Source organism: Capricornis sumatraensis, chromosome 2 (assembly GCF_032405125.1).
Source record: "Capricornis sumatraensis isolate serow.1 chromosome 2, serow.2, whole genome shotgun sequence".
Classification (NCBI taxonomy): domain Eukaryota; kingdom Metazoa; phylum Chordata; class Mammalia; order Artiodactyla; family Bovidae; genus Capricornis; species Capricornis sumatraensis.
The window spans coordinates 50,180,009-50,201,674 of NC_091070.1; the positions used below are offsets into that span (position 1 = coordinate 50,180,009).

Here is a 21,666-nt window from a genome sequence, read left to right on the forward strand (position 1 = left end):
TTATGCAGAGTGAATTAAGTCAGAAAGAGAAAAATATCATATATTAACGCACATATATGGAAATCTAGAAAAATGGTATTAATGAACCTATATGCAGGGCAGGAATGCAGACCCAGACACAGAGAACAGAGCTGTGGACACAGTGGCATAAGCAAAGAGTGGGATGAATGGAGAAAGTAGCACTAACACATATACACTAACGTGTAAAACAGACAGCTGGTGAGAAGGTGCCATGTAACACAGGGAGCCCAGCGTGGTGCTCTGTGATGACTAGAGGGGAGGGAGGCTCAAGGAGGAGGTGATATATATGTATAATTATGGCTGACTCTGTGCTGTTGTACAGCAGAAACCAACACCACATTGTAAAGCAATTTCGCTCCAATTAAAAAATAAATAAAAAAAAAAAAAAGAGGAAGCTCAGCTTGGTGTTCTGTGACGACCTAGAGGGGTGGGATGGTGGGAGATGGGAGGGAGGCTCAACAGGGAGGGGATATAAGTATACTTACGGCTGACTCATGTTGTTGCACTGCAGAAATTAGTGCAACATTGTAAAGCTGAGCCATTGGGGAAGCACTTAAAGCAATTACCCTCCAATTAAAAACTGTTTAAAGATACACTTCAATAATGGGAAAAAGTCAACAAACAACAAATTCTGGAAAGAATGTGGGGAAAGAGAGGCCTGCTGTATTGCTGGTGGCAATGTTTGTTAGTGTAGCCACTGTGGCAAACTGGAAGTTCCTCAGAAAACTAAAAATAGAATTACCATATGATTCAGCAGCCCTACTCCCAGGCATATAGCTAGACAAAACTCTAATCCCCAAAGATACATACCCCTCTGTGTTCATAGCAGCACTATTCACAATAGCCAAAACATGGAAACAACCTAAACGTCCAGCAACAGATGAGTGGATAGCAACGACAGTACCTGTACACATACGATGAATAGTGCTCAGCCATGAAAGGGGTGAAGCAGCGCCATCTGCAGCGATGCGGATGCAGCTGGAGATTAGCAGACTAACTAAAGGCAGCCAGAAAGAGAAGGACAAACACCACATGATGTCGCTTACAGGTAGAATCCAAAATACGACACGTACGAACTTATTTAAGAAACAGAAACAGACTCACAGACCATAGCGAACAGATCTGTGGTTGCCAAGGGGAAGGGAAGGACTGGGAATTTGGGATTAGCAGATATAAACTATTACATATAGGATGGATAAACAACAGGGTCCTACTGTATAACACAGGAAACTATATTCAATATCCTATAATAAACCATAATGGGAAAGAACATGAAAAAGAATGTCTATATATAACCGAGTCCACTTTGCTGTACAGCAGAGATTGGCACACGCTGGAAATCAACTATACTTCAATAAAAATAAAATTAAATAAAAATACAAACAAATACCTTCTGCACAGCAAAGGAAATCATAAACAACAAAAAGACAATCCACAGAATGGGAGAAAATATTTTCAAAGGAAGCAACAGACAAGGGATTAATCTATAAAGTATACAAACAGCTCCCGCAGCTCTATGTCAGATAAAAAAGGAAAAGACAACCAAAAAATATGCAGAGGCTTTAAATAGCCCTTTCTTCAAAGAAGACATACTGATGGCCAAAAAGCGCATGAAGAGATGCTCAACATCACTAATTATCAGAGAAACAGAAAATTACAGTGAGGGATCGCCTCACCTAAGTCAGAATGGCCTCATAAAAAAGTCTATAGACAGTAAATGCTGGAGAGAGTGTGGAGAAAAGGAACCTTCCTACACTGGTAGGAAGGAAGCCTGTGGAGAAAAGGAACCTTCCCAACCTTCCTGGTGGTGGGAAGGTAAATTGGTACAACCACTATGGAAAACGGTATGGAGGTTCCTCAAAAAACTAAAACTAGAACTACTATATGATTTAGCAATTGTACTTTTGGGCATATAGCCCAGGAAAATCATAATTCCAAAAAAACACATGCACCCCAATGTTCATTACAGCACTATATACAACGACCAAGACATAAAAGCAACCTAAATGTCCATCGACAGCGGAATCGATAACAATGTGGTACATTTATACACTGAAATATTACTCAGCCATAACAATGAAATAATGTCATTTGCAGCAATGTGGATGAACTTAGAAATTATTACACTGAGTGAAGTAAGTCATACAAAGACAAATATCATATGATACCACTCATATGTGAACCTAGTATTTACAGAACAGAAACAGACTTGGAGATAAAAAAAACAAACTTATGGTTACCAAAGGGGAAATGTGGGAGGCAGTTAAATCAGGAGCTTGGGATTAACATATACACACTATTATACATGACAAAGATAACCAACAACAACCTCCTATATAGCACAGGGAACTCTACTAATATTCTGTGATAACCTATATGAGAAAAGAATAAATGAATATACATGCATGTGTAACAATAAAAAAGGCTGACACTGAAGAATTGATTCTTTTGAACTGAGAAGACTCTTGAGAGTTCTTTGGACAGCAAGGAGATCAAACCAGTCAATCCTAAAGGAATTCAGCCCTGACTATTCATTGGAAGGACTGATGCTGAAGCTGAAGTTCCAATGCTTGAGAGTAGCATGGAAATATATGCATGCTGCTGCTGCTGCTAAGTTGCTTCAGTCGTGTCTGACTCTGTGCAACCCCATAGACGGCAGCCCACCAGGCTCCTCTGTCCCAGGGATTCTCCAGGCAAGAACACTGGAGTGGGTTGCCATTTCCTTCTCCAATGCATGAAAGTGAAAAGGGAAAGTGAAGCTGCTCCATTGTGCCTGACTCTTAGCGACCCCATGGACTGCAGCCTACCAGGCTCCTCTGTCCATGGGATTTTCCAGGCAAGGGTACTGGAGTGGGTTGCCATTGCCTTCTCCATTATATACACTACCATATGTAAAATAGATAGCTAATGGAAAGTTGAGGGCTTCCTTAATGGCTCAGATGGTAAAGAATCTGCCTGCAATGCAGGAAACCCGGTTTGATCCCTGGGACAGGAAAATCCCCTAGAGAAGGGAATGGCTACCCGCTCTACTATTCTTGCCTGGAGAATCCCATAGACAGAGGACTTTTGAATGTCCCTTGGACAGCAAAGAGATCAAGCCAGTCAGTCCTAAAGGTAATCAACCCTGAATATTCATTGGAAGGACTGATGCTGAAGCTCCAATACTTCAGCCACCTGATGCAAAGCACTAACTCTCTGGAAAAGATCTGGATACTGGGAAAGATTGAAGGTAGGAGGAGAAGCAGGTGACAGCAGACAAGATGGTTGGATAGCATCACTGACTCAATGGACATGATTCCATTGAGCAGACTCCAGGAGAGAGTGAAGGACAGGGAAGTCTGGCGTGCAGTCCATATGGGGTCACAAAGAGTCGGACACGACTTAGTGACTGAACAACAGTGAGAACTTGCTATATGACACAGGGAGCTAAACCTGGTGCTCTGTGACAGCCTAAAGGAGTGGGCGTTTCACGAGGGAGGGGATATTCCTGAATTCTGATTCATGTTGATGTATGGCAGAAACCAGACAATATTGTAAAGCAATTATCCTCCAAATAAATAACTTTTTTAAAGTTACTAAAAATAATGGTTCCTCTAAATACTCAACTGTATTACTGCAGTCTATTTTTACGTGTTGAAAATGGATTTCCTAGAGTTATCTTATCACGTGAAGCATATGGTAAGTTTTGTCTCATATTCCTGATTTGTCTTTTTTCATTTCTCAGCCAAACAGGTAGGACTCGTGAGATCGCAATGCCTTCCAGGAACTATACCCCGTACACACGAGTCCTAGAGTTGACCACGAAGAAAACTCTGACCTAAGCACTTGGAGACGTGTACTTTTCACTGATGGACAGAGGCCCTGGAACCCTGCAGCCTGAAGTCTGGAAAGGGTGACTGTTGCTTCCTCCTGTACACTGTTTTAAGTCCCAGTGGAAATTGCTGAGGTTTTGCTCCACTTCTAAAACATGAGGCAAAGTGGAGGTGGAGGGGGGAGGGCAGGAGAGAGAGGTTTCAAGGTTGTTTCTCAAACCCCCAACCGGTGTATGTATGTACCCTGCTGTACTGGGCCGTCGTCAGCTTTCCATATAGACACTGAGTCCTGGCAGGAGAATTCTCTATTTTCTGTTTTACTGGACTTCGGTTGGGAGGAAAAAGGGTATTAACTTGAAATCTCATGCTACTCATGCCAGGATCATTTGTTACAGCATGAAGGTTTTATTTACCCGTAAAAGTATTAGAGGCCGTGTTTCTCTGCTACAGGGAAGCCTGTCCATAGGAGCATGGGCACCTGGGGAAATGTGACCCCAGGAAGGAAGGAGCAGGTGCGGAGGACCCGTGCAGGGGCTTGGGAGCCTCGGCTGGAGCCAGTCTTTGTGAGGGCGGACACGTTTCATCCTGATGTGCTAATCCCTCGGTTTAATTTGTGCCTTATGCCTTTATGGGGCCAGCTGAAATCACTGTATTTCTTCAACCTGTGATTTACTTTTTCTTTCTCACTTTAAATGAAAGAGAATTTTGTATGTTGTGGAAATTTAATCACTTAATGTTTTCAGTATCAATTATTGTTTTCATTAAAAGAATGAATAATTTGTTCATGCATGCTCTATTTTGATATTATAACCTATGTCACATACGTTTAATAAATGCCATATATTTTGTTCTACTGATGCTGTCATTGTGTGTCATTCATGACTGTGTAGAGGGGTAAAGAACAGAACCAGGTTCTGGACTGTTCAAGTTAGGGCACCATAATCTTTCAATCATTACAGTCCCTGAAATCATTTATAAACTGTACAAGAGGGTGTGTGCATTTGTGTGTATATATTTAAACCCTGAAATTCATCTAGTTAACTTACCTTCTAGAAAGATTAAGATGCATTCATGTTTATAAAACATTAAAATCATTTTTACTAAAAAAAAAAAAAAAAAATCCTCCTGTGTGCCCAAACTCCCTGTGCTGTGGTTAGTCATTCAGTTGTGTCTGACTCTGTGACCCCATGGATTGTCACCTGCCAGGCTCCTCTGTCCATAGGGATTCTCCAGACAAGAATACTGGAGTGAGTATCACTCCAGGGGATCTTTCCTTCTCTAGGGGATCTTTCCAACCCAGAGATCGAACTCAGGTCTCCCTCATTGCAGGTGGATTCTTTACCAGCTGAGCTACCAAGGAAGTCCACCCAAACTCCCTACCTCTTACCTTAAAAAAAAAAAAAAAGAGTCAAAGAAAGAAAGCAAAGCAACTCAGTTGAGTAAATGACCACAAGTCAGCATAGTGTCAAGAGGAAATGGCATATTTTAAACTCAAATTTGCATTTAAATTGGCGTTGTGGGAACCTGGACGTGTCATCAAAGCTCTCTGAATATCAACTTCATATTCTACTAACTTGGGATAATCATGCCTACCTGATTGCTTCAGCAGCACATATACTAAAATTGGAATGATATACAGAAGATTAGCATGGCCCCTCAGCAAGCAAATCAGATCCCTTATGATTATACAGTGAAAGTGACAAATAGATTCAAGGGATTAGATCTGATAGGGTGCCAGAAGAACTATGGATAGAGGTGCATAATACTGTAAAGAAGGTGGTAATTAAAACCATCCCCCAGAAAAATACAAGAAGTCAAAAAGGTTGTCTGAGGAGGCCTTACAAATAGCTGAGAAAAGAAGAGAAGCAAAAAGCAAAGGAGAAAGGGAAAGATATACCCAACTGAATGTAGAGTTCTAAAGAATAGCAAGGAGAGATATGAAAGCCTTCTTCAGTGAACAATGCAAAACAAAGAAATAGAGGAAAACAACAGAATGGGAAAGACTAGAGATCACTTCAAGAATATTAGAGATACCAAGGGAATATTTCATGCAAAGATGGGCACAATAAATGACAGAAACACTATGAACCTAACAGAAAAGAGCAAAGACATCACTTTACCAACAAAGATCCATAAGCTATGGTTTGTGAGAGCTGGACCATAAAGAAAGCTGAGTGCTGAAGAATTGATCTTTTGAACTGTGGTGTTGGAGAAGACTCTTGAGAGTCCCTTGGACAGCAAGGAGATCAAACAAGTCAATCCTAAAAGAAATCTGTCCTGAATATTCACTGGAAGGACTGATGTTGAAGCTCCAATATTTTGGCCAACTGATGGGAAGAACTGTCTTAGAAAAGACCCTGATTCTGGGAAAGATTGAAGGTAGGAGAAGAAGGGTACAACAGAGAATGAGATGGTTGGATGGCATCATTGACTCAATGGACATGAGTTTGAGCAAGCTTTGGGAGTTGGTAATGGACATGGAAGCCTGGCGTGCTGTAGTCCATGGGGTCGCAAAGAGTTGGACATGACTGAGCAACTGAACTGAACTGAAAAGAAGCAGAAGAGATTAAGAAGAGGTGGTAAGAATACAGGAAAGAACTGTACAAGAAAGGTCTTAATGACCCAGATAACTATGATACTGTGATCACTCACCTAGAGCCAAACATTCTAGAGTCCAAAGTCAAGTGGGCCTTAGGAAGCATTACTATGAACAAAGCTAGAGAAGGTGATGGAATTCCAGCTAATCTATTTCAAATCCTAAAAGATGAGGCTGTTAAAGTGTTGTACTCAATATGCCAGCAAATTTGGAAAACTCAGCAGTGGCCACAGGACTGGAAAAGGTCAGTTTTCATTCTAGTCCCAAAGAAGGGCAATGCCAAAGAATGTTCAAATTACCACACAACTGTGCTCATTTCACATGCTAACAAGGTAATGCTCAAAATCCTTCAAGCTAGGCTTCAACAATATGTGAATTGAGAACTTCCAGATGTACAAGCTGGATTTAGAAAAGGCAGAGGAAGCAGAGATCAACTTGCCAATATCTGTTGGATCACAGAAAAAGCAAGGGAATTCCAGAAAAACATCTGCTTCATTAACTATGTGAAAGCCTTTGGTGTGTGTATCACAACAAACTGTGGGAAATTCTTCAAGAGGTGGGAATACCAGAACATCTTACCTGCCTCTTGAGAAACTTGTATGCAGGTCAAGAAGCAATAGTTAGAACGATGGACTGGTTCCAAATTGGGAAAGGAATATGTCAAGGCTGTATATTGTCACCCTGCTTATTTAACTTCTATTCAGAGTACATCATGTGAAATGCCAGACTAGATGAAGCACAAGCTGGAATCAAGATTGATGGGAGGAATATCAGTAACCTCAGATATGCAGATACCACCACCCTAATTGCAGAAAGCTAACGGGAACCTAAAGAGCCTCTTGGTGAAGGTGAAAGAGGAGAGTGAAAAAGTTGGCTTAAAACTCAACTTCAGAAAACTAAGATCATGGCATCTGGTCCCATCACTTCATGGCAAATAGATGGGGAAACAGTGGAAACAGTGGCTGACTTTATTTTTTGGGGCTCCAAAGCTACTGCAGATGGTGTCTGCAGCCATGAAATTAAAAGATGCTTGCTTCTTGGAAGAAAAACTATAACAAACTTAGGGTAATAAAAAGCAGAGACATCACTTTGCCGACAAAGGTCTATACAGTCAAAGCTATGGTTTTTCCAGTAGTCATGTACGGATGTGAGATTTGGAGCATAAAGATGGCTGAGTGCTGAGGAATTGATGCTTTTGAATTGTGGTGCTGGAGAAGACTCTTGAGAGTCCCTTGGACAGCAAGGAGATCAAACCAGTCAGTCCTAAAGGAAATCAATCCTAAATATTCGTTGGAAGGACTGATGCTGAAGCTGAAGCACCAACACTTCAGCCACCTGATGCAAAGAGCCAAGTCTTTGGAAAAGGCCCTGATGCTGGGAAAGATTGAAGGCAGAGGATGAGCTGCTGGGATGGCATCACCGAATCAGAGGACATGAGTTTAAGCAAACCCCAGGAGACAGTGAAAGATAGGGAAGCCTGGCGTGCTGCTATCCCTTGGGTCACAAAGACTCAGACATGACTGAGTGACTGAACAAGAAGAAGCATGACACACAAGTTCATGAAGTGTTCCATATTTTTACACAAAAATAAACTCAAAATGGCTTATAGACTTAAACATAAGACATAACACTATAAAACTCCTAGAAGAGATCACAGGAAAAACATTTTCTGACATAAACTGTTCCAATGTTTTCTTAGATCAGTCTCCCAAGGCAACAGAAACAAAAACAAATAGGACTTAATCAAACTCACAAGCTTTTGCATAGCAAAGGAAGCCGCAAGGAAAACAAAAAATAACCTATGGAATGGGAGGAACTATTTGCAAACAGTGTGACCAAGAAGGGCTTAATTTCCAAAATATCCACACAGCTCACACAATAACAAAAAAAGCAAACAACCCAACTGAAAAATGGGAAGGAGGAGACTTCCCTGGTGGCCCAGTTGCAGGCTGTGCTCCCAATGCTGGAGCCCTGGGTTTGATCCATATTCAGGGAACTAGATCCCGCATGCTGCGATCAAGAGTTCATGCCACAACTAAAAGATCCCTCATGCCACAGCGAAGATGGAAGGTCCTGTCCCAGCACAGCCAGATAAATAAGTAAGTATGAAGGAGGAAAAAGGAAAAATGGGCAGAAGACCTAAACAGACATTTCTCCAAAGAAGAAATACAGATGACCAGTAGGTTCATGAAAAGGTGATCAACATCACTAATTATTAGAGAAATGCAAACCAAAACTACAATGAGGTACCAGCACCCACTAGTCAGAATGGTCATCATCAAAGCGTCAACAAATAAAAAATGCTGAGCAGGGTGTGGAGAAAGGGAACTCTCCTATGGCTGCTGGTGAGGATGTAAGTTAGGGTAGCCACTGTGGAAAACAGCATGGAAAATTCTCTGAAAACTAAAAATAGAATGACCATATATCCCACCAATTCCACTTCTGGGCATCAGTTCAGTTCAGTTCAGTCGCTCAGTTGTGTCCAACTCTGCGACCCCATGAATCACAGCACACCAGGCCTCCCTGTCCATCCCCAACTCCCGGAGTTCACTCAGATTTACGCCCGTCGAGTCAGTGATGCCATCCAGCCATCTCATCCTCTGTCGTCCCCTTCTCCTCCTGCCCCCAGTCCCTCCCAGCATCAGAGTCTTTTCCAATGAGTCAGCTCTTCGCATGAGGTATAGATCTGGGCGAAACTATAATTCAACAAGAGACATGCAGCCCTGTGTTCACAGCAGCACTGTGCACAATAACCAAGACAGGGAGACAACCCAGATGTCTATTACAGCCCTGTGTTCACAGCAGCACTGTGCACAATAACCAAGACAGGGAGACAACCCAGATGTCTATTACAGCCCTGTGTTCACAGCAGCACTGTGCACAATAACCAAGACAGGGAGACAACCCAGATGTCTATTACAGGTGAGTTGGATAAGGAAGATGCAGCACATACACATGGCGGAACATTACCAGCCATGAAAGAGAACAAAGTCATGCCATGTGCAGCAACACGGATGCAACGAGAGATGATCATACTAAGTCAGAAAGAGACAAATACCCTATGATATCACTTATCTGCAGAATCTAAGATAGGACACAGATGAACCTGTCCATGAAACAGAAACAGTATCACGGACACAGAGAAAAGACTGGTGGGTGTCAAGGGGGAGGGCGTTGGGGGGAGGGATGGAGTAGGAGTTTGGGATTAGCAGATGCCAACTGGTATATATATATAATGGATAAATAACAAGGTCCTACTGTGTAGTATGGAGAACTATTTCAATATCCTATGATAAAGCACAATGGAAAAGAATATATAAAAAAGAATGTATATCTATAACTGAATCACTTTGCTGTACAGCAGTAATTAATACAACACTGTAAATCAACTGCACTTTAATTCAAAAAAATCACACCTACCTGATAGGCTAATGTGAGTGCCAATTGAGGTAGGTCCTGGGGCTTGGTGCACAGGAGGGTCTTGTCATCTGGAGGTATGTCTTAAAGACTGCTGTTGAGTCCTGGCTACCTTCCCTCTCCAAGGTGCTTTAGCGTGAGAAGCCTTTTCCTAGCGTAGTGTCAAGGAAGAGGATTTCAGGAAAAGGCAGATCCTGGGACCAGGAGGTAATGAAGCAGGACTCAGAGTGGCAGAGGGTTCTGGGAACCCCTGGGCCCCTGGAGAAGCTGGTGGGGAAACAGCTTCTAAATGAAATGTGGTGGCATAAAAAATGTCAGTTTTGGTGATAACAAGAAAGAAATAGAGAGTGTTCAGCAAACACTCCACACCCTCCTTAAAACAACCAAAAAAGGAAAAAAAAAAATCAGTAATTTTAAATTCAAAGAATGCTAGGAATCATTCTATAACATTAAAGGTGGTCTGTCCCTGGGCCTTTGTATTTATAAAATTTTAAATATACCTGCAACATGTGGAGAATTCTAAACATTATTTGAAAGAACACTATTCAGAAAGACCACTGAAGGTACTTCCTCAGTGATACAGACTTGAAACTGAAACAAAAAACCCAGAGCTGATCATTCTCACCCTTTTGTCAAAATTAGTGACACTCAATCTACCGTCTGAAACAGAGTGGTGTTTGTTCTTCAACCTCCTCCTAAGCACAGGTTTCATGTAGAACTGGAGAGAAAAACTAATATCACATAGCAAATTTACTCTGAATTTATTCCAAAAATGTATTCCTATAATAATGCCTCAATTAATATTCCCATCATTCCAATCCTTCCAGACTTTCTTGAACACACACACACATAGACCATTTATTGTTTTAGAATACACAGGACTCTAAACAGAAGTAGAATCATGGCACTCAGGAACATAGGCTCTTGAGACTATCTCAGCTTAGTCACAAGCGTGTGCCTTAAGCAAGTCACAGAACCTCTTTGAGCCCCTGTAAAATGGGATCAGTGGCAGTGCTTTCCCAACTGTCACTGTGTGCAGATGAAATGAGTTAATATCTGTGGGGTTCCTAGAATAGTGCAGGGTGCATAGTGAGCACTTGGAAACTGTTACCTATGGTTGATAATCACATTTCACTTACACACTACAGCATTCTATACAGGTACAGGTGTATAGAGCTACACTGATGTTTCTGGACTTTATTCGTGTACTATGGTTTATGTGCCCTATCCCCAGCTGTTGGAATTTTGGAACTGCCTTTACTCTTTTTAAAGCAATCCTCTGATAAGTTCCTAGAAGAGGGATCACTGGGTCACGAGTTAGGTACATTTCAGTATTTCAGTGCATGTGGTCCAATGTGGCCTCTGGAGATTTTAGTCCACTGAAACTCTCACCAACAGAATGAGAATATTCTTTCCCTACCTCTTTGCCAACACTGGGAATAAGAAATGAAGGCATGTGTAAAGTTGGTAGCTTTAGGCAGGCCCACATCCCTCCCCAAAAAAACAGACAGTGCAGAAAGTACCTTCAGGATACGGCCTGTGGATACCTGAGCTCTGGACTGTGCAGGTGTGAGCTGCAGGCGTGCAGGCATCCCCATGGTCCAGAGAGTGCAGGGCAGCTGACAGGAAACAGGACTGGGCTTACTTAGGAGCTGGTGTCCTCCAGGATCCTGGAATCAGAGAAGGCCTGCCGCTTAGTGAGTCAGAAGCTAGTGCTGGCCATCGTGACAAAAGATTCACCATATGTCTGATAGGAGGTTTGAGTTTGGGTGGCATGTGCCCCAGGGAGTTCTTTTTAGGATTAGCTGGGGAGAGAATGTTTGGGAAGTGTCTGGGGCTTGGTGATGTGACATGGTCTTCCCAATAGAGGGCGCACCAAACAAGACTGATCCCCAGCTGGTCCAAGTGGATCTGTCTACTCCGGGCACCCTCTTCTCCCCAGTAAATGCCATTGGCCTGCTCCAGGATTCCTTTCTGTCCTGCTTCAGGCCACATCAGACCATAGTGCTCTCCTGGACATCCAGACTCAGAGGTCCAGTTCAGCTCCACCAGCACATGCCAGGTGCTGGGGAGACACAGATGTGTGCCCTCAAGACCTTCATCCTTTCCAAAATTGTTCCCAGTGAGTCTGTCTCCTCCCGATCCTTGCTTTCTCTGAATCCCAGGGGTATTTGTTTCCATCCTATCTCTTCTACTCTCACATCTGATGACAGACCATCACGTCCAGGACAGATGGGCCTGGCGTGCTCCTGTCCATGGGGTCACAAAGGGCTGGACACAACTCAACAACAACCATACAGGTAAGCTCCTTGGGGGCAGTTTTCTATAAAGGAGGGCACAACATTCTACACCTCAACAAGCATGGAGAAATCTATAAACGAAAGTATCCAGAAAGAGCCCTGGCGAAAGTAAAGGAGACTAAGAGTTACCGACCTAGGCGGAGCATGCAACCACTCCAATCCTCATAGCAATTCTGTGTAGAAAATGTCACTACCACCGTTTTGCAGGTAAAGAAATGGAAAGTCAAAGAGAGATAAAAATTGTCTGAAACCACCAGACCTGTCTGACTTCAGAACAGGGGTGGGAAGGCTGGAGTTGGTATTGTCACTAAACTGCAACAGTCCCATGGGTGGCTCTCGGGTGCAGTGCTCCCATGAGCAGCTCTGCCCAGGAAGGAAATGGAATTGCACCCCAAAGAGGCTGGCTGGACTCATCATGCGAAACAGCACAGGAGAAGTTTCCAGAGACATGCCTACAATCGACACTAACATTGACCCCTGCTGTTAGTACTAGTCATTATTGTGAAGGAGGTGTTGTACCATGAATATCTGCAGACCCAAGGATTTCCTTTTATTGGACACATATTACAGACTTCATGAATAAGGCTTACTTGTGAGTAGGACTGTGTAGAAGGAAAGCAGGGCAAAAAAAAAAAAGTATGTCGGGATAAACAGGATTAAATAAACCATAGACTTCTTTCTCTTATATGCAAATTTGAGAATAACTCACTGGACTTTGTCAGAGGAGGACAAGCCCCAGAGTAAGACGGGAGATGAGTTTCTGGAAAGAGACCAGTGGGAGACTGCTGCTAAATCTGGATGTAATTTGTTAGGCAGGATTAGATTGCTAATACATGGTGTGAAGTATAAATCAAAGAAGTTTTTGCATATGGATGTCCAATGAATTGTTTTAGCACCATCTGTTGAAAAGACTATGCATTTTCCACTGAATTGCCTTTATACCATTGTGGAAAATCAACTGGTCATACTGGTACACAGGTCTATTTCTGTACAGTCTGTTATAATGATCTAGTTGCCTGTCTTACACTAGTCCCACACTGACTTGATTACTGTAGCTTTATCTGCAGCCTTGAAGTCAGGTAGTATGGGCTTTTCGACTCTGTTCTTTTTCGAAGTTGTTTTGGCTAGTCTAGGTTCTTTGCGTTTCCGTAAGAGTTTTACTCTCTCAGTTTCTACCTATGGACTGTTGAGATGCTGACTGACATTGCACTGAATAGATGGGGTTTCCCCAGTAGCTCAGTGGTAAAGAATCTGCCTGCAGTGCAGAAGCCACAGGAAACATGGGTTTGATCCCTGGGTCAGGAAGATCCCCTGGAGTTTGGCAGAGTATGGCAACTCACTCCAGTATTCTTGCCTGGAGAATCCTATGGACAGAGGAGCCTGGTGGGCTACAGTTGACAAGGTCGCAAAGAGTCAGACACAACTGAAGTGTCTTAGCATGCACGCACACACTGAATGGACAGATTGTCAAGGAGAAAACCAAGACCCACTGTTGATTATCAGGCCAGCTTGGAGCTGGTAAGACTAGGTGAGTTCCATGCTGGTGCTGCTTCTGTCTTCTTCAGTTGGGAAGGTAATAGGTAAAAGCTTTCATGGAATTCTGAACAAAATATTATAAGAAACATTAATTTGTGCCCAAGGGCCATAAAACTGATGTAATTTGAATGCAATAAAACATAAATAAATGGGAAACAGTTCTTGCGGGTTTTCTCTTAATTTTTCAACACATACTTTCGAGTTTTAACATACAGCATTTACAGCATTCACCTTCCTGAATTGGGGTGGGAGGGGGTTGAGAAATAATTAGTAGGCAATTTTTTGGCCCTGGGACTTTTCTTGTAAATGTTTTCTTTGGCAGCCATACTCTTGAGAACAGGAAGTTACTCTCTTGTTACAGATTTAAGACTTTTCTGAGCCAAATAACAGAAAGCTGGATTAGTTCTGAAATGAAGGGGGAAAAAAAACAACTCTTGGCTCTTGCTGGAGATTAATGACATCTTGCAAATATTTTAATTCTCCCCTTTCCTCTTAACTTGCTACCTCCTAAACAAAGCACATTCAGCCTGAAAAATCTTAACTGGTCATTTTGTGGTCCAACCCTAAAATAAAATATCTTTATGGTACCCACAAATTTATTTAAACAAAATTTTTGATGGGCTGGGGGAAGGAAATAAATGCTGTCTCAAGTTGACCTTTTCTGTCACAAAATCCCAAAATAGAATTTAAAATAGAAAATGTAGTTGTAAAGATGCTACAGTATCATAAAGATTTATCATTTTCTTTGACCCTTTAAAATCCATTTTGCTATAGATAAAAATGATAAGTCAAGCTTTGTAAACAAAGCCTATATATTGTTAGAGATGCTTGCAAACAACTTCTTAGCAATTGTTCAAAATAACAGAATTATATCCTTTGACTACAGCATTTATTAGTCTGACTACAAAATAAGCAAACTGGTTTCCCCCAGAAAAGACTTAGGTTCTTTTGAATTAATATCCACTTTTTACATTTGATTCTAGGGGAAAAAAAACCAAATACCCAACAGTTTTCAATGTCAGTGAAGTTTACAACCTGTAGGGACACTAACTACAAAATCAGCGATCTTAATTCCCTGACCAGGGACTGAACCTCTGTGCCCTGCAGTGGAAGCGCAGAGTCCTATCCACTGAACTGCCAAGGAATTTCCTGTAGGAATTCTTAAAACACAGATGATCTTTAGGAAAACAGATTTAGAAGTGAAGAACACCTTCCTATAACAAGTGATCCCTAGGAAGTGATCTACTAGTGATCTAGGGAGTTTCCATGGTATTACACTCATCCCTCAGTATCAAAAGTGGGGGAATTGGTTCCAGGCTCTCCATTCCCACAGATATCAAAATCCACACATGCTCAAGCCCTTATATAAAATGGTACAGTATTTGCATAAACTTGTCCTCTCATATAATTTAAATCATCAAGATTATTTATAATACCTAATATAATATAAATGCTTTTTAAATAGTTGCCAGTACACAGGCAAATTCAAGTTTTGCTTTTTTGGAATTTTCCAGGATTTTTTTTCCTTTTCTTTTTTCTTTTTCTGAGTATTTTGGGTCCATGGTGGTGGTGGTTTAGTTGGTTAGTTGTGTCCGACTTTTTGTGACCCCATGAACTATAGTCTGCCAGGCTCCTCTGTCCATGAGATTCTCCAGGCAAGAATACTGGAGTGGGTTGCCATTTCCTTCTCCAGGGGATCTTTCCAGTCTAGGGATTGAACCCATGACTCCTGCATCTCCTGTACTGCAGGCAGATTCTTTACCACTGAGCCACCAGAGAAGTCCCATTTTGGCTCTGAGGTTTGCTGAATCTGTGGATGTGGAACCCACATATATGGAGGACTGACTGTAATTGCAGCCTCTCAGAAAAGAAAAGGCCTAAAATTTCGTTTATACTTATTTTTTCACACACCAAACTCAAATGTCCTGGTGCCCGGGAAGTTTGCATCAAGGTGGCAAGGGTCTGTGGGGGTGAGTAGCTGGTGGTGGGGAGAAGCAGGAAGGATGCTCATCAGGATTACTAGTACATGTCCATCTTAAAGTCACTCAAATTTGTAATTTTGAAAAACTCTGTGCTGCCAAACAAACTCATCTGTAGACTGCATGTATGCTAAGTTGCTTCAGTTATGTCTGACTCTGGGACCCTATGGCTCCTCTGTCCATGGGATTCTCCAGGCAAGACTACTAGAGTGAACTGCCATGCCCTCCTCTAGGGGATCTTCCCGAACTAGGGATCAAACTCACATCTCTTATGTCTCCTACACTGGCAGGCAGGAAGGCTCTTTACCACTAGCGCTACCACGGAAGCTCCACCTGTAGATGCGATGTGGCCAAAACCCCACAATTTGCAACCTTTTATTTACATTTTCTAATGTTTTTCTTTCTGTGCATTATAAAGAAAAAACTTATTCCTTTAAACCACTTTTTTTCTCTAGTCAGCATGAAGTGATGTTCCTCCCACATCATTCATTATAAGTTTGTCTGTCTTCTGCTATTTTGACAACTTCAGGTTTTTTTTTTTTAACCTTATAAACAATCTTAAATTACTCAGAGCTGTCATCCATTAGATATAAAAATTAAATTAAGCCCAAGAATTCTAGGTGATGGAAAACATGATCCAGTCCCATAAGATATGGGCAATCACGGGAGTCCAGCAAAGGCTGATAAAACCCTAAATTTCATCAATGTTGGATGACTATTTATTTAAAGGGAGCTACCTGCTTCCTGGTTTCCTGCATACCAAATATTTCTTTTCAACATTTATGAGCTTAAATAGATGCAGATGTTGCCAAAGAATGTATTATAACATTCATCATCCTAGAAACCTATAATTTAAGCACTGAAAGGCACCTTGGAGTTCATCTGGTTCAATACCCTCATTTTAAATGGGAGAAAATTGAGGCCTAGGAAAATTAACTGGATACAAAGTTGGTGGTACACAGACCCTCTCTTCCCAAAATCATCGTTGTGGATCAACAAGTTTCACCACTACCCCTTTACTTCACTTCTCTGATCTGGATCACCTTTACTGTCCATATACTATGCTTGACTATTCTCTCCTCCAAATTTTGGAGAAAATCAAGGAGGACTTTTCCCCTTGGTCATTCTCCCGATGCTATGCTATGTGGGCCTCCCTTCTTCCTTTTCTCCTATTCCCCCTTGCTGAAACTTTTCAGAGCGGTATCCTTCTTTATGCAAAACAGAAAATTAAAGGTGACCAGACACTTGACTCTGGCCAGGGTCTCACCAGAGGAGAGGGGTGGGTAGTTTTCTCTAAATCCATTTTGCTGCTGAGCATTGGTTTCTTTGTTTCATGGCCTCCAATGCACATTGGATTCCAAAGAGTGAGACATAAACGGTGTCCTGGCACTGCAGTAGAGACCTGGCTCTTCTTTCCCTCCACCAAAGGCACAACGCTCAGGTCCCTCTCCTATCACACTTGGAAGAAAATTATTAAATCTCACCCTTTAGTGACTTTGCAAATTACCTTCCTTAAACAATGCACTGGATGTTTTACCAAGAATCTTGGGTGACAAGACCCACGTAAGTATAGAAGGATCTGCCCTTCAGCACAGAATCTGAATTGATTCTAACCAAACTTTGGTTTTAATATGCTCCCGTTTTGCCTACCCTACATATTCGCCCAATTGTGAAAAGGTGGTCTTCTGCAGTCTTTCTGCCACCTCAGCTCTCTCTGTTGTAAAACTCTCTCTGGCCTACTCTTCCGCCCCAACGCCTCAAAATTCTATTTTCTCTCTTTCTCTTCTAACAAAGCCCACTTTTTAGTGCAGATCATCACCTCAGCTAGCCTTTTGTGAGACAGCCATTTGGAACAAACTCACACTCAAGTGTAAATGACTGATAGGCCACAACCCTTCTAGAAATATCTACCGTCTCAAAGGAAGATTCTTGTTAACCTAGTGATTCTCTTATCGGTGGAATTTTAGCCAGTCCATCAAAGGGAAGTGAAGTAAGTCAGCAGAGGGGAAGTGAAGTAAGACTTGAACAAAGAGAACAGACTTCTGGTTGCCAGAGGTGGGGTGGGGTGGGAGGGAGTGGGTAGATGGAGTGGGATTAGCAGATGCAAACCAGTTTATATAGGATGGATAAACAATAAGGTTCTATAGTACAGCACCGGGAACTATATTAAAGATCCTGTGATAAATCATAATGAAAAAGAATATAGAAAAGTATATATATGCATAACTGAATCACTTTGCTGTACAGCAGAAATTAACACAACACTGTAGATCAACTATCCTTCAATAAAATGTAAGTAAAAAAAAAAAGTTTTTCTTCTAATGGGAGAGGAGGGGCCTCAGCTACAATGTCTGTATATTCTATAATACATAGTGGCACATGCTTGCTTTTTTTTTCCCAGATGAATTCAAGGGTGGTTTAATATTTAAAAATTAATAAAAACTTACCATATTGAAAGAATATAGGAGTAAAATCATATGATTATCTCAACATAATTTTTTTGCAGGTTTAAACCTTTTATTTTGTATTGGGGGTATAGCTAATAAACAAATGTTGTGACAGTTTCAGGTGGAGAGCAAAAGGACTCAGCCATACATACACATGTATCCATTCTTCCCCAAACTCCCCTTCTATCCAGGCTGTCACATACATTGAGCAGAGTTCCATGTGCTTCAGTACATGGAACTGTGTGTTCCAGTAGGTCCTTGTTGGTTATCTGTTTTAAATATAGCAGTGAGTACATGCTTTCTTTCAAGAAGTTGGTTTTTTTTTCTGGTTTATGAGTTTATTCATATGAAAAATCATAGAAGGACTTCCCTGGTCCTACCTGGTGGTCTAGTGCTTAAGAATCCACCTGCCAATGCAGAGACACTGGTTCAATCCCTGGTCTGGGAAGATTCCACATGCCATGGGGTAGCTAAGCCCATGTACCACAACTATGGAAGCCTGAGTGCCTATAGCCTGTGCTGGGCAACAAGAGAAGTCACCAGTGAGACTAGAAGTCAGTACCCGTGCAATGCAACTAGAGAAAACCTGCCTGCAGCAATGAAGACCCAGTGCAGCCAAAAAGACAAATAAATAAACAAACAAGGGTTTTTTAAAAGTGGGCAAAGGATCTAAATAGACATAAAAATAAAATTCACAGAGAGGTGTTATTTAATCACCATCAGTCACATATCTAACCAATAATCTTCATTAATGTTGCTAATTACAAAGTAAAATCACCTGGAACTTTACTGCACCAATAATTTTTTTCTTTCCCTGAATTATCTCTTTCCATGCTAACAGAAATATCATAAAACACTGTGGTGGCCCGAAATGAGAAATTTGTCACCAAACAACACTCAACTCTGTGAAAGTCTGAAGAGAAAAGTGTTCTTTTCCTTTGACTTGAACCTTATTTGACTGGGATTTCTCACCAGAGTCTTCCTATTTTTTTTTCCATGGGCAACTGCCCCCTTGATTAATCCCATTTCCCTCTGTCTTAGTTTTTCCAAGCAGCTGAGCAAACAAAGATGGAGGCAGCCATTTTAACATGCTTCCTCCCTCAAGCCCTCTGGGATGGGCCGTCTGTTCATCCTGTTCATAAACCAATGGCCTGAATGTGCTTAGAGAAAGCAGCAAGGATCTTCTGTCAGGATTAATTTTAATAGTTCCACAGTCTGTCACTGGGGAACCACAGTCCTGGAAAATGGCTTTAAATTACTATTTGCTGATAAAGAGAGAGATATGAGTTGAAAATTTGGTTCCTTGTTTCAAACAGTTTGGATAACTCATGTAAGACTTTACCTGTAGTGTGGAGTGCATGTACTTTACAGCCTAAACTCTTGGGTAGCTGAGGAAAACCTTTTGTTGCAGTGGGATCACAGTGAAACGCAAAGTGGGGAAACGTGACATTCTGTAGAAGTATAAAAATTTAAGAGCTGGAAGAGCGATGAATTTGTGGGTGAATTCCTCAGCATAAAGCTTCCTATGACACCTTCTATTTCTGATATCTGTGGAGAGAAACTGATTCTCCTTGTTACCCCTTCCAGTTTTTTGTCTCCCTCTCTACCAGTTTCTTCCTTTTTCCTTTTCTCACTCTTTTTCTCATACCCAATTCCAACTGCCTGTTCCGTCCCTTGCTTTTTCTTCCCTAACTGGCAAGGCTGCTGTCAGTTGTTTGTTAAGTTCTGTGCTGAGGCACAGATGAGGCAGCTAGCAAGACTGACCCATCAAGGGACTTCCCCGGTGGTTCAGTGGCTAAAACTCTGTTCTCCTAATGCAGAGGCCCTGAGTTTGATCCCTGGTCAGGTTACTAGATTTTCCTAACAGATTGATGCTACTAGGCTTTGTATTAGTCAGGTGTCAAGACTGAAGGCAAAAGAAGAGGGTGGCAGAGGATGAAATAGATAGCATTACCAACTCAATGGAGACAAATCTGAGCAAACTCTGGGAGATAGTGAAAGACAGGGAAGCCTGGCGTGCTGAAGTCCACGGGGTTGCAATGAGTCAGACACAATTTAGCAACTGAACAACATTAGTTAGGCGTCATCAGAGAAAAAGATCCAGTAGGGTGTGTGATTTGTGTATCAGCCATTATCAGGGAGAGATTCACTTTAAGGAACTGGCTCAGGCAATCATCACTGCAGGGTAGACCATCAAGTTAGAGAACCAGGAACTTACAGTTCAAGTCTGGAGGCTTTCTGCTGGCAAAATTCCTGTGTGGTGGGTGGGTGAGAAGAGCGGTCAATCTTTGCTCTCTAAAGGGCTTCAGCTGATTGACGAGGTCTATGCACATTTTAGGGGGTGATTGGATTTACTCAAAGTCCAATGATTTGAATGTTAATCTCAACCAAAAAATAACTTCACTGAAACATGTAGAATAATGTTAGACGAATTTATTCACTTGTGGGGCTTCTCTGATGACTCATGGTGAAGAATCTACCTGCCCATGCAGGAAACACGGGTTTGATTCCTGATCTGGGAAGACCCCATATGCTGTGAAGCAACTAAGCCCATGCACCACAACTTTTGAGCCTGGGCTCTAGAACCACAGCTACTGAGCCCACATGTCACAACTACTGAACACTGTGAGCCCTAGAGTCCATGTTTGGCAACAAGAGAAGCCACTGCAATGAGAGGCCCGCACACTGCAACTAGAGAGCAGCCCCTGCTCACAGCAACTACAGAAAAGCTTGGGCAGCAAAGACCCAGTACAGCCAAAAAAAAAAAAAAAAAATCTCTTCACTTGCTAAGCCTCTTGGTTACTGATTAAAGAACTAGATAGTTGGTGCACCCGTTGTGAGGAATTCAGATTTGTATTATAGTAACTTGAAATCCTAAACTATGTTGTGTAAAAGATTCTATCCCATACCACTGAAAATTATGGTCAACGTTTATATTAAAAGCTTAAGATCTGCAATATATAGAAGGGTATTTCATTAAGAAGGTGAATATAAGGGAAAGACAGGGAAAAAATTATGAGAGAGGGAGATTCTATCAATTAGTATCTGCTACCTGCCTTAGGGGAGACAGAAAAGCACAAATACAGCTCCTTGATAGAATTCCCTGACTTCACAGCTTGTTAGAAATCACCACGCACAACACACCTGGAGAAGCACAGTACGTTCTAAGCACTATAGTTACGCTCAGAGCGCAATTTGGGTTGGAATACTCTAGGAAGGCTCCGGAAGGAGGTGAGACTTGAACTAAGATTTAAAATGGGCTAGGGGAAAAGGGACAGCCTTCCACAAAAGGAAAACAGCTGGGGGCAAAATTCTGAGGCTTGAGAGAAAGCATCTTGCTTGGAGGGTGCCTGTGGCCCAGGTCGGAAGAAAGGGCTTACTATCACCGGGGTGGGGGATGGGGGTGAGAAGGTGGGGAGGGAATAGGCCTTCAGGTCCCGTCCAGGAACAGAGGGAGAAGGCTAGAGTGAGGAAGGCCTTGGGGGAGCTTGCCACAGGACAAATACCTGACAAGGGCCTTTCTTGAGTATTTCTCACTTAGAAAGATATGGAGCAGGT

At 42.0% G+C, this 21,666-nt stretch overlaps 1 protein-coding gene and 1 pseudogene across 1 annotated transcript in view; both read left to right on the plus strand.

The window, feature by feature from the left end:
• The window catches only part of MYZAP (myocardial zonula adherens protein), a 115,287-nt gene extending 110,863 nt beyond the window's left edge, over positions 1-4,424 (plus strand). Inside the window, exon 13 of the mRNA XM_068963685.1 lies at positions 3,746-4,424. Coding sequence (XP_068819786.1) covers positions 3,746-3,842 — 97 coding nt within the window. The 3' untranslated portion in view covers positions 3,843-4,424. The remainder of the gene's footprint in view (positions 1-3,745) is intronic.
• A 1,006-nt stretch (positions 4,425-5,430) lies between these two features.
• LOC138074719 (U6 spliceosomal RNA) lies at positions 5,431-5,520 on the plus strand (annotated as a pseudogene).
• The last annotated feature ends 16,146 nt before the right edge of the window (positions 5,521-21,666 follow it).